The sequence below is a fragment of the Macrobrachium nipponense genome, chromosome 4, assembly GCF_015104395.2.
Source record: "Macrobrachium nipponense isolate FS-2020 chromosome 4, ASM1510439v2, whole genome shotgun sequence".
In the NCBI taxonomy this organism is placed as follows: domain Eukaryota; kingdom Metazoa; phylum Arthropoda; class Malacostraca; order Decapoda; family Palaemonidae; genus Macrobrachium; species Macrobrachium nipponense.
Window position 1 is genome coordinate 112,898,442 of NC_061100.1, and position 15,630 is coordinate 112,914,071.

At 37.8% G+C, this 15,630-nt stretch overlaps 1 protein-coding gene across 1 annotated transcript in view; it reads right to left on the reverse strand.

The window, feature by feature from the left end:
• Window positions 1-232: 232 nt before the first annotated feature.
• The window catches only part of LOC135211708 (serine proteinase stubble-like), a 31,632-nt gene continuing 16,234 nt past the window's right edge, over window positions 233-15,630 (reverse strand). The window contains exons 8-13 of the mRNA XM_064244954.1: window positions 5,259-5,427; window positions 4,806-4,899; window positions 4,229-4,409; window positions 3,512-3,654; window positions 3,040-3,169; window positions 233-682 (exon numbers count right to left, since the gene is read on the reverse strand). Coding sequence (XP_064101024.1) covers window positions 624-682; window positions 3,040-3,169; window positions 3,512-3,654; window positions 4,229-4,409; window positions 4,806-4,899; window positions 5,259-5,427 — 776 coding nt within the window. The 3' untranslated portion in view covers window positions 233-623. The remainder of the gene's footprint in view (window positions 683-3,039; window positions 3,170-3,511; window positions 3,655-4,228; window positions 4,410-4,805; window positions 4,900-5,258; window positions 5,428-15,630) is intronic.

Consider the following 15,630-nt stretch of genomic DNA (forward strand, 5'->3'; position numbering starts at 1 on the left):
GGAAAATATCAAAAACATGAAAAGTGGCTGAATTTCAAGTGTCCTAATTGTCAATCCTCTTAAAAATAGAGAGAATGGTAAATGTGATTTGAGGGTAAAAGTGGATATGCTCAAAGAAAAAACACTGAGAAAAGAACTTCAAGTTATCCCTGCTGAGGGAAATAGTAGGCGAAACAAACAAATACCATTACTGGCCGCCAGGAACATACAAGTGGAAAATGAAACAAAGACGCATGTTAGCAAAGATGGTAACTTACTTAGAAAATTTATTGGCATATTCTTACATAGAAATCCAAGAACAATAAAAGTTTTCCTTGTCACTATGTTGACAATTCTTGTATATGTATTCATGACAACTAGATGAGCGTACTTTTGAACCACCTCAGTTCCTTGAGGATACCAATTACAGAACAATGCTATTAATATCTATAGCTAAAAGAGTGGAAAAAATGATAGATTGGATTGAATACTCAAAAGTTCAATACTATAGGATTGGTTACTGCACACACGAATCCATTATCAGAGTATATTCTTCATGATCAGCTAGAATAAATGTACTATAATCCTCTTGGGACATCTGCCTTTCCTTCTTTTTTGTTGTTATTTTAACAAAATTAATGTGCCTATGGCCTTGGACAAGTTTCAGAGCCTGCAATGTTTGCCGATATCCAGTCGAGATAGTCTGGAATAAAACAACAGAATTGCGTGTTTAAAATCAATTAAGCATCGGTCTTAAAATAATTACTATGTTGTTGGCTGAATTGTCATTTGGTCTTCACTGTTTTTCCTTAATTTCAGTGGTTTTAAAATCTGAATTTTGTGATTTTCTTAATCTAAGTTTCTTCTGACTTTTTACTAGCAATCATACAGATGTGAAAATTTTATTGTAGTGGACTTGGAAATTTTGCTATGATTTTCCTTATCATTTATACAGAAACTTCCTTATAAATTTCATTTTAACTTACACAGCAATAAAAACATCAAACTACTACTATTAAGATTGAATAGTACTTATTTTAAGTAACCTTCTGGTGATTAGATCTAATTTACTGTAAGATGGGTCTTTATAAAATGTAATTTTCTTGACTGGTACAGAAACCTTCCCTGGCAGGTTTTCTTGTAACTTATACCGGACTGTTTTCTTGAAAGCATATAGACTTTTTTCGTCTTGTTAGTATGAACAGTGTACTACTGTACTTGGATATGGAACATTTATGTTCATTTGACAATCAGTTTACTGAAAAATTTCCATTTTTTGTCCTTGTCTGTTAATTTGTATAAGAAACACTTCCTACTTTGTTACTTGCTAGACTCTGTTTAAGTTTTGTTTTGTTTGTATGGTGTTTTTACGTTGCATGGAACCAGTGGTTATTCAGCAACAGGGCCTACGGCTTTACGTGACTTCCGAACCACGTCGAGAGTGAACTTCTATCACCAGATATACACATCTCTCACTCCTCAATAGAATGGCCAAGAATCGAACCCGCGACCACCGAGGTGGGATGCTAATACCATACCAACCACGCCGCTGAGGCGCTAGACTTTGTTTAAGATTGTTGCCATTTTCTTTTATCTGTTAACCTGGTTTTCAAACTGGCATAATAAATCTTTAACACCTAACATATTTGATCTTGAAAACATGGCTGCCCTTGGACTTATCAGTTTTATAATAAATACTGTACTACTATGAGGTTCAGGTTCTCTGTAACACGGTTTTTTGGACTTTGCTCCTTGTCAAAGCATCGGTATGTAACTGAAAGTTGACATATGTATATTTTACCACACACAAATTTTGTCAGCATTATCAATAACCTAAACCCGATAGTTTTAATTTTTATAGAGTAAAAATGATCTAGCCGACGCCATGGCCAATGATTACGAGCCAAGAGTCGAAAAACATTCATTACTTAAGCAAGGTAAACACCTTTTGACTAAAATGTTGCCCCGCCCATCCACCAGACAGAAACTCCATCGGCTCTGAAACCCAAAGACTTTATGAATGGCGGAACGATACATAGATGTGGGTGGGGTATCAGCGCTAGCGTAGTAATATTACTGTAGCAGTAGTGCCGCAAACAGTATAAGCAGTAATATCATGAAATTAAACGTTTAGGCCAACTGCTGGGATCCTTGAGGATCATTTAGCACTTCTTAGAACTACTCGAGAAATTAGTTTTTATAGACAGATGTTAAATTTTCTAATCCAACAGTGCCCATGGTAGCCTTCAGTGTTATCCTGAATTATAACGAGGTGAAAGTGGGCGGAGCCTCGTGAAGTCATCATTCTAACGATAATTATTGGTGAAGGTTTAAAGCCAATATACGGTAAACCGGCTATTTTTTTTTCAGTAAATAGGTAGATAGCCAATAAATAAAATTGCTTGACATTGGATATAGCAGTTATCAATCAAGCTTGTCTACTATGTTTTTGATAATTACCAACTATTCCCTACATCTTGTCAATCTGATTGTGACCTATAAAGTAGACTGTAATTTCTTAGGAAACCTATTTGGGAGTTAGACTAATAATAGTAGTGTTTTTGTATTTAATAACATATTTTGTTGTTTGTTCATTATGACAATTTATCAGTGGAGAGGTTCCAGAGTTCAGAAAAGGTGTACTGCTTTGCTCGTGTTTAAATTTGTATGTCATTGTTTGCCAAGAGGTTAGCCTTCGGTTACGTATAGCCAATCATCCATCGAGAAAGAGGGAAGAAATGCTGTCATAAGTTACGTAACGAGTGCGTTCGAAACCTTTTCTCTGAGTAAGTTGGCCGTCTTCAAAAAAGGTCACTTTTAACATTATAAGTACCAAATCTATTCAACCTACGTAATGCAGAATACAGTCAAAATTTATGTGTAGATATAATATGTATCTTATAAGCGTTATATTTATGAAATGCATAGATAAAAAGTTATTGTGAAAAAACCGTGTTACAGAGCCCCTGAATCTCATAGTAGGTCAGTTTAATATTTGCCGTGCACTGATGACAGTACGAGAATAAACCAACCATACACATTTCTTTTTATTTTACTTACTGTTCACTCTGGCATATACCCCAGGATAATTGGGCAGGGCACAGCCATTGCCCCAGGAAACCACTCCAATCTGAACCATGAAGGTTTGGACTGCATTGACCTCAGTTACCAGTGGCCCTCCTGAGTCGCCCTGAAAAGACAAAGTACCATTTGGATTCTCTAATGTAACAGTGGCACTTGAAAAGTTCTCTGTGGTTGGGACATTTCTTGATTTGTAGAGGTGATTTTAACATATAGTATGGAGGATACTGCTTAAAACTTTCAAGACTCTCTTTCTCCATGCATCTCCTGTTTTATATACAACCCTCCACTGTTTGCAATTTACAGTGGTGTTAAATTTGTCTTTGATTGATTCTTAATTCTAGATGAAAATAAGCCAGAAAGTTTTTTTTTCCAACATGAAATTGTATTATGTGCATGCTGAATTTATGTCAATTTTTCTATGTCAACTCATTGTTGTAAGCCACCATACCTGACAAGAATCTTTTCCTCCAGCATCCACTCCAGCACAAATCATGTTTGCTGTGATGCTATTTGTTCCATATGATTGTTGGCACTTTGTATTGGTCATTGTTGGCACTACCACCTCATATAATTCTTGAGGTTGGGTACCACCTGTAATGTTTCAATTTATTGATGCACTGACTGAAGTTAGAGAGAAAAAAATATTTCACTTTACACTTGTTATTTTTGTTGAACCCAAAACTTCTCATAATTCAGATCAAAGTATGTTTAAAATAACTGTACATTAGCTATGATAAATAGAATTGTTAGTGACAAGGAATTTTGATAAACAATCTTGTGACAGTATGTGACAAATAATAACCATTGTATCAGTAGTACGTTGTTCATTTTTCCTCTGCAAAATGACAAGTATTTGAGTGAATCATATAGTATTCCCTGCAACATGAGTCATGGAAACCACAGAGATAATTTTATTTTAGATAAACCCAACAGAAAAATCTAATAACAAAGCTCTGCATAATTGGATAAAAAAATAATTAGACCATAAAATATTAAATAACTAAGATCTATTGTCATGAAATTCCTAAGGGTCCTTGTAATTACGTATTGCTTAACTTTGATTTCAGTTGCCTTTATATTAGTGGAAGGTAATCTGGACCAACATAAGCCAAACTGGTCTTCATAAATTCTGTAGACTGTACATTCCTATCTTTCATAAACAAACCTGATGTAGTTGTTCCCCAGCCAGTAACTGTAGCATTCACATTAGCATAGTCATTGCCTGGATCTGGCAGACACACGGGAGCAATCTTGTTGTCTGCTGGGAAAGTAACTGCATACGCTAGTTTGATCAAACCCATATCATTGTCTAGAGTGGCACTGTTGTATTGTGGATGGACAATCATCTGCAAAGAGATGGAAGAGTCAAAACTTATTGCAAGTCACATTGTCCAGAGTTTCTATGATACTTGCCATTAATTGCAGTTAAGTTTTTACTATATCAGAAAGATGATACAGTAGTTATTTAGCCTATTTCTTCATTTAAATTACTTTCTATTGATAACCACAAAATTTTGCTGTTATGGATACATATCATAAAATTTAGTTTAGGAAAATAAACAAAAGGTTGATTAAAATAACTAACAATTAACCGAATATCCGATCTCTTTTTAAAAGAATTTATTATATACAGTGAACAAAAGCCAATTTGAATAAGAAGGAATTAACTAATTTTCTGATCTCTTTTCAAGAGAGTTTCTCATTAGATTTTTATACCTATAACTAGAGGTTTAACTACATACAAATAATGCTTTGATTTTCTGTGCTACGTTCGTCTCAGATGTTGTGGCCCAGTTATGCTCTCCAATTACCACATACAAATTTGACGGGCTGGCTCTGAAAGAGGAATAGAAAACATTGTTAGGAATAAATCTTTTCTGTGTGAAAAAAAAAATTTATTAATTTTAAGATTCAGCTTTTTTTAATGAGGAAATTTTGATATTTCTACATTAAAAACATCCAAATGTTTTTATGATTTATATTTTGCAAAAGAACAGAATAATCCATACAAATATTTCTATTAAAAAACTTAGAGGCGAGAACATCACTTGACAAAGCATTGGAGTTTAGATTGAAGTGAAAATGCTACATTGAATTATTAGAACACTTGGATGAGCTTGAAGGCATGCAGTATGAGTGAAGGCTGTTTTTAGAATGTGGTAAGAAAATGCTCGCCAACAGTATATGGTTCTTACCCTGCAGCACAGTGAGCTGCTGTTAGGACCCATTGGTTAGAGATGATTGAGCCACCACAAAATGGTTTGTTTGACAAGAGAGTTGTTAATCCCACTTGCCAGGGGTATTCATGCACTGTTGTTGGCTGCCCTCCAACTATCCTGACCACAGGATTTCGTCGGCCACATCCTGCAACAGAGGATCGGATGCAAGAGTGAACCAAATATTTCCCTAGTTTGGCTAATATGAGCATTAGGCTCAATTTCATTACTTTTGCCTGGACTGGGTACTTTATAGATGTTTTCTCAATTTTCTGAGTTTCATATTTTATTCTTCTGCCTCAACTAAGACTCGCATAAATAAATATTGTTCAAAAGATTAACTTGGCTTACTATTGGTGTCTGTCAGATATTCAAGTATGGATATTATTATGGGTCCTTGCTCATAAGAAGCCTGTGTTTGGAGACAGTAATGTGGAAATACATACGAGGTCACCCCTTGAAGAGGCCACATCTCAAAAATGTTTATGGTCCCAGAAAATAGTATATATGTATTGTACTTGGTGTTAATGCTAAGTAGCATCATGAATTACAATAATTTCTGCAGAAAACTGTCAATAGAGCCAAAGCTACTTTGCTCATTATTATGTAGATGTATAAGACTTATTCATAGAATTTTTCACCATCTCACAATATGTAAGCTAAGAAAAGAAATTTACCTCAAGAGGCACTTGTAAGCATTGTACAAACACTTTTGATAAAGAATGTGGCTTAATATATATTTTAGTTTAGTCTTTGGTGAGAGCTGGAGATAATAAGTAGTGTTGACAGCAGTCTGTTGAAGGATTGGAGGTCAGTTAAGTTGTGTGTTATTGATTGTTATTTGGTTGTTGTTAAGTTAGTGTTGTTTGCTTAGAGTTGTTGTGCCTGTGCTGTTGTCTTTGTTGTCGTTGTGATTTCTTGGTGTTGTTAGTGGGTGTGTGTGTTGCATTTTTGTGTAGTTTTTTTTGTGTTAGTGATTGTTGTGCAGTGGTCCTTTGAGTGATTGTTTGTGCAGTGGTCTTTTGTTGTGGTTGTGTTCCTTGTTTGTGTTGTGGTTGAGTTCCTTGGTTGTTTGCTGAGTTCTTAGGTTGTGGTTGTGTTCCTTGGTTGTTTGCTGTGTTGTTGAGTTGTGGTTGTGTTCCTTGGTTGTTGTTGTGGTCCTTGGTTGTTGTGTTGTTGTTGTGTTATTGGGTTGTGGGTTGGGGTTCTTGGTTGTTGTTGTTAGTATCTCTGTGACCTTGACTGGCAGACAGCACAGCATAGCCCTGGAGTATGTGGAGTTGGTAAGTACATGTGTTTTGTGTTTTCTTTTTTTTTTTCTTTTTGTAGGTATAGGTCAATTGTCCTACGTGTATGCTGTAGTGTAAAGAGGAAAGTGTGACTGGGTTGAGTTGGGCAGCTGGAGTGATTAGGTTTATGTGGGGGGGATTTAGCCAGCTTGTTTTTTTTAGCTTGTGATCCCGTCACAACACGGGTATTTACTTATCACAGGGGGTTCTGGGCCCTATCCCCCGCGATTATCGAGGTCCTACTGTAATAAGGCTACTCCTCTCGCATCCAAGGGCACTGCCCACTGAAAAGAGAGGAGATCCGCCAAACACCGACACCACACGCTCCCTCCTTTACCTTTGTCCGATAGCTAGTGAAAGGATGAAGGAGAAGAGGAATTACCAGAAAAAAACAAAACAATGGACAAACCTCTGAAGTTCCCCTCGGTAATTCCCAAAGCATAAGCGTACTTTTCGGTGAATTACGTTGTATCAGCTTTCCTGGCTTGGAGACAGAAAGCACCTAGTGATAGTATGCTCCGAAGAAAGAAATGCTGAGTGTGCATTTGTGAGGTCAAAGCCTCTACTTGTTAGTTGCTAGGGTGCTCTAAGGTGTGGCTGAGGATTGTGCGTTTGTGCGTGCAATGAAGGGCGTCATCGCCCGATGCTTTTAGTGAAAAAGTCACACGCTCCGGAGGCAAGGCAAGAGACTGTTCGGAGGACATCAGGTGCTGGTACAGACCCATCAAAGAGGTATGGCACATATTTAAATGACTTAGGAACAGTTGTCTTTAAAAAGAGAGAAGTGTGAAGTGTATACATTTATTTAACACTAATTGTGTAGTGGGAAATATAACACTAATTGTGTAGTGGGAAATATGTCTCTTTGTTTCAGATGGGTCCCATGTCATTATTCTAGAGATGGGATTCTCTAAGACTTGACTATCGAAATGTAGTGGTTGACAATTTGAGAGTTTGGGTGATTACTTAGAATAATTCAGGAGAGTAGAATGATAATTTACAGTTCTTTTGTGGGTCAAACTTAGTTCTTAAACATGACCTTTTTTAGTCACTTTGTTCCATTTTATGTTCAACTAGTTTGGGAAATAAATAGGATATTTTTGTATTTACGTGAACTCATTAGCATAGTTTGATATTGCTTGCAGAGAGAGACTGCCTAGCTACTGAAAGGTAAGAGTTGCCACTTGTGTAGTTTTGATAGGGGTAATAGTTTTGGTGGCAGCGTCTAAAAAGCTTTTTATACATTTTATAGGCTGTAGGTACGCTAACGAAGAGACTGGTGGCTAGTTAGACATATATTTTTTGGAAGGAAAAGGGTTATAATTATTTCACAGGCAACTCGGGGTTTTTCTTTGCTGATCCTAGAGTTTTGTGTTCGAGGCTGTGGTGCGCTCTCTCTCTCTTTACACCTTAGGCAGTTTAGCTGGTTAGTGTTTCGTGAAAACTAGTGTTCCGAAGTTATGAGGAAAAAGTTTAATTTTTGACATATTAGTGTTTAATGGGTGTGGTGAATAGGTTACGCATATGTGGAATGCGTATAGAAGTTTGGGTTCCAGTCATATGAAGATGTGAGTGTAATTTTATTGTTTCTTTTTTTCCTTTTTTTGTTCTCTTTCTATTGGTGATGAATTTGCTCAAAGTGTATTTTTATTTTGAAGTCTCTCGAGATTTGATGGACACTGGAGAGATTTTGTAATAATGTGAGCGAGGTGTTTTTGGTTATTGTGAGTTACGCTCTAGAGAGAGAAAGAGGTGAGTGTTTGAGTGAGTGAGACAGAGCGAGGTTGGTTGCTAGGCGCTTGGAGGTGTGAGATAGAGGTGTGGTTTGCTGAGGGAAGCGCTTTTGCACTTTTTTTTTTATCTCCTCCCTGTGGGTGCAGTGCATTTTTTTTTATCTTTTATTGGGGGAAGTTTGTATTAATTTTTCTGGATTGGATTTTATGTGTATATAAATACATTAATGTTATTGAGGCCGGGAAATGTCATAAAACACAAAAGCTTCCATAAAGATAGGAAAATGGCGGACGCAAAGGGTACTACGACTCTGGTTCATCATGTCATGAACGTTAGTGTGTGTGTGAGCCCATTTAGGGGAATTGTAGATGGAGCGCTTTTGCAACCATTGCAAATCTTTATTGAAGGTGTGAATAATTATTTAAGCGCAAAAAACATAACGGATGATGTAGAGGCATTTAGAGAGGGGAAAGCTTTGTTAGATTTCAATAAGGGTGATCTTTCCCATTGTTGCAGGAGTTTCCAATTTGCAAAACGTCGTACCTGGACTGATTTGCAAACATTTTGAAAAGCAGCTTATGGCTCAACGGAACACGGGGATATGGTGAGGGACCTCAGGGGACTATATAAGATACGGAAAGGCACAAATAGCCTCGTAGAACATAGTTCAAAACTTTTTGATTCAGCGGCAGAATGGGTAGGGAAATTGAAAACATCTAATTGGGTTACAGGAGGTAGTGTCTCACTTGACAATTTACATAAACTGATCCATTTTTCGATGCTCTTGCACGATGTACCGGATGCAATAGTGGATAGTTTTGATGAAAAGATTGAACCTACTTCAGACGAAGAATTACTTTATGCCCAAATTGAGAAACATATGTCTAAATGTCCAACTGTAGGTAGTACATTTTTTAATGGGACAGGCCCGAGAAATAGGGTGCAAAGAGACACAGAATTTTCTTCTCCCCATTTGTGTGCAAAAGTTGAATATAACAAAAGATCGATCGATCAAAGGCAACAGCAGTTGCGCTGTTTCAATTGTGATAAACCAGGGCACCCAAAGAAAATATGCAGAGCTAAATATTGTGGAATGTGTAAGAGTGCGGATCACTATTGGTAATCTTGTCCGTCTCAGATACGGAAGGGTGCGAGGCCTACACCTCAAAGTTCTGGAAGTTATAATGTGAGGACTTCCCAGGCAGGTCATTCCAGAGGGCAAAGGGATCGGCGAAATTTTTGGAAGGCCGATCAACAAAAAGGGTACAGGTGATTAGTATGTGCCATTGGGGTCTTGTGGGGGGATGACCCAGATCCCAGGCCTATATTTTACGCAACAGTGGAGGATGTTGATATCCCAGTATTTATAGATATTGGCGCAAGTGTGAACTTGATGGATCACAATTTGTATCAATCCATGTTCTCCCATTAGCCTTTGAAACCCTCAACGGAGACGGTGTGTGATGTGCAAGCCCATAGATTAAATACCCTGGGTTGTGTTCAAATACAATTTACTCTCGGTGACAGATTTTTAATAGAACCATCTTTGGTAATGACAGGGATTGCGTTGGGCAACAGACTTTTGCTGGGTCATCCTGCATGTAGGAGACACAAGATTTCGATCCATGCGAGAGTTAATGGGATAACAGTCGGAATACCTGGTGTTTTTCTTCCTTATGAGGACGTGATTAGAACTGAGGATATGGAGATTATTGAAAAAAGGGATGTGTTTGGTAATGCTAATGGTATTAATACTGGGGTTATGGGGAGTGGTAATATTAAAACCCACACTGATGATATGGGAAATAATTGCAAGGATGCTATGCAGCATATTGGAGTTCACGGTGGTAAGAATTTTGGTGATGATATTATGGGTGGTGATACTGATACTAATATTGATGTTACTTCTGATACTAACAATGGGGTGGATGTATTGAGAACTAAGGGTGGTGATGTTTATGGGATTGTGGAAAGGGGAGGTACTAACCACAAATATAAAAGTGTTTTATCAGAGGATATTGTGTTAATGCTTGGTTCAAAGACTATGGTAAAAGTCAAATGGAGGGAAGTGAGAGAACTTACGGATGTGTGTGTTATTGAAAATAGCGAGAGGCTTAGAGGGGTTATCGGCACAGCATCGGTGAACAGTGTATCCAAGAATGGGATTACATGGTTAGAATTATTAAACTGTAATGATACAGTTGGGAAATACCAAAGGAATACATATATATTGGATCTCTAAGATTGGAGTAGTGATAGTGGTTCAGTGGCTATCGTAGAGGGGAAACCTGAGTTTTCAGAGGCAGAAATGCAATTAAGGAAACGAATATTTAGAGAACATTTAGCTAATGCGGATTATAGTGAGCATGTTGAAGCGGTAAGCGAGCTCTTGGCAGAATTTGGGGATACAGTAGCCTTACAAGGTGATAAATTGGGGTTGACTAATGTGTTAGAGCATAAGGTAAATTTGGAGAGTGGCACAAAACCTATTTATATTCCTGCATACCGCATACCTTTCAAAATCAGAGAACAGGTAGGGAAAGAGGTTAATAGATGGGAGGAAGAAGGAATCATGAGACCTAGTGTGTCTCCTTACAACTTTCCTTTGTTAGCGGTGCCTAAGAAGGATGGTTCTGTCCATGTATGTGTCGATTTTAGACATTTAAATGAAAAGACAATCCCTGACCGCTATCCAGTCGCGTGCATACCAGATCTTTTTGTTGAAATTGGGGGACATAATATTTATAGCTCAATTGATTTGGCACAGGGTTTTTTGGAGGTCCCTCTTAGTGAAAGTAGCAAGGAATATACGGCTTTTTCAGTGCCCAAGGGACACTATGAATTTACACGAATGCTGTTCGTTTATCGGGCAGTCCGATGACTTTTACCAGGTTGGTAAATACAGTTTTCCACGGGTTATTGAGTAAAAATGTTTTCGTGTATATGGATGATATATTAGTTGCAACAGACAATCGAGCAACACCTGGAAGTGCTTACAGAAGTACTTAGGAGGCTTAGATTAGCGGAGTTGAAAATTAAGCTAGCTAAGTGTTCGTTCTTGAAAAAGCAAATCACATATCTAGGCCATGTCATATCTAAGGAAGGGGTTAGAGTAAATGACGATAAAGTCAAAGCAATGGCGAATTTTCGCACCCCGAGATCAAAGAAAGATTAAGTCACTCCTGGGTATCACCGATTTCTTCAGGAGGTTTGTGAAAGGGTTCTCTAATATAGCAGCTCCCCTAACAGATGTATTGCAGGAAGACATTCAATTTCAATGGAAGGAACCCCAGTTGGAGAGTTTTCAAAAGCATAAGGACGCATTAATGAATCCCCCTGTTTTGAAGTTTCCAGATTTTAGCAAACCTTTCACATTAGTGACCTATGCCAGCCAGGAGGGTATAGGAGCTTGCCTTATGCAAAAGTTTGATGGGAAATTCCATCGCATAGCCTTTTATAGTAGGAAGTTTAGGACAAAGGGCAGCATTGAGAGATCAATGGCTACCATAGATAAAGAGGCCTTTGCAATAGTGTTGAGCTTGGTTCGTTTTAAAATGTTACTGATGGGGAATAAAGTAGAAGTCCTTACAGACCGCAAGCCATTATTAGATCTTTCTAATAAACCCAATTTGTCGCCTAAAAGAGCCCGATGGTTTCTAACTATCAGAAATTTTGATGCAAAGCTCAAATATATAGAAGGCAAATTTAATGTAGTTGCAGATGCCCTTAGTAGAAGTTTTCATGACATGGAAGGATTCCAAGTTGTGCAAGTCACTAGTGAGTCTATACAATGGGATATGGCTCTCATAGAGCAAAGGCAAGACGAAGATGTGATTCTAGCAGACACAAAAGCATTTCTTAGAGGGGAATTCGTAAGGAAACGTTATAAGTTGCCTTTTTCGGGTTTGGAGTTAGAAGGTAATCTACTGGTTAGGAAAATTAAATATAAGTTGAGAACTAGTGAAAGTAAAGCAGATACGACACAGATCGTAATTCCGAAAGTCCTAATTCCAGTGGTTTTAGATATAGTACATTGAAGGTTCGGTAGTCCACACTTGGGAATAGAAAAAACGTATAATGAGGTTCGTGCTAAATACATTTGGAAAAACATGGGGAAAGATGTGGAAAATTTTGTGAGAAACTGTACAGGGTGCAATGCATGCAAACCTGCAAGGATAACTTCATGCAAATTAGGATCATATCCTATACCAAGTAGACCTTTCAGAGAATACATATGGATACCCTGGGAAATTTTTGTGAGTCTAGATATGCGAATAAGTACTTGTTAGTGATAATAGATGAACTTAAAGGATAGTAGAAATTTTCCAACTTAAGCATAAAACGGCTGAAGAAGTAGCTGTAGCATTTTTCAATGGTGTCATTTGCAGATATGGCTCACCCGAGGTTCTAATGACCGACAATGGCAGAGAATTTGTGAATAAAACTTTGGAACGTTTAGCGGAAGTCATGGGGATACAGAAAGTAACAATTATTCCATACAGACCTGAGGCTAATAGGTTATGTGAACGAGCGAACAGGAAAGTGCTCGAGGTTCTTAGGAAGAATGTAGGTGGTAGTGATAAGAATTGGGACAGATATATTAATGTTGTTAGACATAGTATTAACACTATGGTTAGTGATTCCATTAAAATGTCTCCATTTGAAGCTTTGTTTGGTTGCCCAGCACGAGGCACATTTGATTTGCTAACTATACCTCATCATGGGGAGGATACGATCGAGTCGTTGGTATCCACAGCGAGAGAGAGACAAGCTTGTCTCAGCCGTAACCTTGAAGCCACGACCAGAGAGGTGGTAAAGAAAATTATTAGTAAAACATCTGATCCCAAGATCAATGTCGGAGACAAGGTATTTTTGAAAATCAACGTGAGGAACGAATTGAACTACAAATTAAGCCCGAAATTTGAAGGACCTTTTAGAGTCATTGAGGAAAAAATTGGAAACAGATTTGTTGTCTTAGAGAAAAAAACAGGCCGGTCGAAATTAACACATATTTCAAATTGAAAAGAATTGGTTGTGGTGATTAACATATTGTCGTGCAATTGCTTTTTTTTTGTTGTTGTCTGGTTCTCGCAATTTGGTGGTGAAATGTTGTTAACGTTTTTTTTCTTTTTAATTTTCTTCTATTGTTTTTTTCTTATTATGCACAAACTGTGGCGTTTGGGCGTAAGAATTAGAGGTTAATATTTTACGTGGAAAGTTGTTTGGAAGTATGGCGAATTTCTGTTTTAGCTGAGGAACTTGATGACAAACATGTGATAATTCCTGTGTGTATGGGGGGTTCTGGAGCTGAATTTCTGGGTGTTTTTGGGGATGGGGGATTTTTTTTTGTGGCTATAATCTTTAGTGGTGAATTTTTTTCTTTTCGTGGTTATGATTTTTGGTGGTGATCTGTGGTTTTACGAGCCAAAGAGAGGGGTATTGGGGCTTCTTTTGGTGTTGCAGCTATTGGGGGGTGGGAGGGGAACACTACTGCATTGTGGTTTTATGGAGGTGTTGTATTTTTATATTCACCAGTGGTTATTTTTGGCGGTATATAATTGTTGATTTTTGGCAGTATATAATTGTTGAATTGGGGTTTACTGTGGTTTATATCCCGAATAGGTGGTAATTTGGTTTTATATACTTGGGGTAGTATCATCGGGGAGTTATGTTTTTAAGGACAATTTATTTGGGTACCTTTGGTGATATCCTGGAGATAAGTTTGTGAAATGCAGTTATATAGTGTTAGTATAAAATTTTTTGGGTTATTTGGAGAATAATCGTTTCTGAGGTTGCAAGTCTGACTAGACAAATCTATAGTGCGGTTCGAGCACATGAGGTGTTCGCAGGTGGATTTTCGCTGATAATGCTGTGATGAGTCTGGTTGCAGATTTTTTCCTTTCAAAGTTGATTACTCGGAGATTTGTTTTCGAAGATGTTGATTATGGCATTCCACAGAGATGTATTATGTAAAGGGTTGTTTTCTGGTCGTTTCTGGTTGATGAAATTGTTGTGGTGGTAAATTCCGTAATGATACATACTGCGTTTGATGGGGAAAACGTTGGATTATGTATATGTTTTTTCCTCTCTTGTGTACGTTTTGTGATGGGGAAAGTTCACTTATTATTGTTGCTATTATTTTTTTTATTTCTTTACTTTTCCTACGAGAGATGTCATAATTGGGGTTAAGCTTTAAATAGCATTTCTATTTTAAACAGGAGATATAATTTATCAGGGTATGTGAGTTAGATAGAAGGGGTGTTCGACATTATATGTCATGGAGGTTAATTATATAAGCAGTAAAAGGGGTTTTGCTGTTAGACATTATGGGTTCTTTTTTGATGGTTTGTTTGTAAGATAGTATAGGATTACTTGTGAAGATTCAGTAGGTATAGATTATATTTTGTTTTGTGAGGAATTTTTAATATTTGACTAGGAGATTGAGTATATTAATTAATGACAGATTTGTGTGGTAAAGCCAGACTTTAGTTTTCTATGATCATGTAGACTTTTTAAATAACGGGCACACGATGACTTTAGAGAAGTCCCAACTTCACGTGATGGTGACGATGGAATTGGCTTGGTTCTACAATACCAGAGGTCGAGTCGAGTCTACACACAAGTGGCGATGCTATGGATTGCCTTTGCAGCGGATGAGATGTTGTCGGTATATCGTCTCAGGATATATTCCGGGATAAATCAGGAGTCTACAATCTTCTATGAGGTGGGTGCGAGTCGCACTTGCATGGAAGTCACAGGATATATCCTTGACCACGTTTCATTCAGTAGAAAACGTCGAATCTACAGTTTCGCGATGAGGGGGTGTTGGATACACTTACGAGGGTCACAGACGCTGAATAATGGCACATGCTGAGTTGTTTCGAGATGGTTTACATGCTCAGCCTGCGTCTACAACTATTCGTCGAGTTCTGCTTATCTTGGTGACGAGGATGTGTTTTTCTTCAACGAACGTTACACAATTCCAGCAATTGTGGTTATGCTAGCCTTCATACTGATCACAATTTGTGCATTAGGAGTTCTTAAACTTCTGTGCATCCGGCGAGGCACAAGGGTTCCAACAACGGAAGTAGCCCTAAATCATGTGGCAAATTAAAACATTGTGCATTAGTCTCTGATGTGGTGTGCAACAGGAGTGCACAAAGGACATAGGTGGCCGAGCCGTATTAAAAGAAGAAATTAAGGGGGCTGGCCGGCTAATGCCCTTTTTTAAGGACAGGACTTTGATATTCATACCACTTAATAAGGTGACTTGGGACATCTCCAAACCGCATATGAATTTTGCCTCTGACCTTCGGTTTTGTGACGCC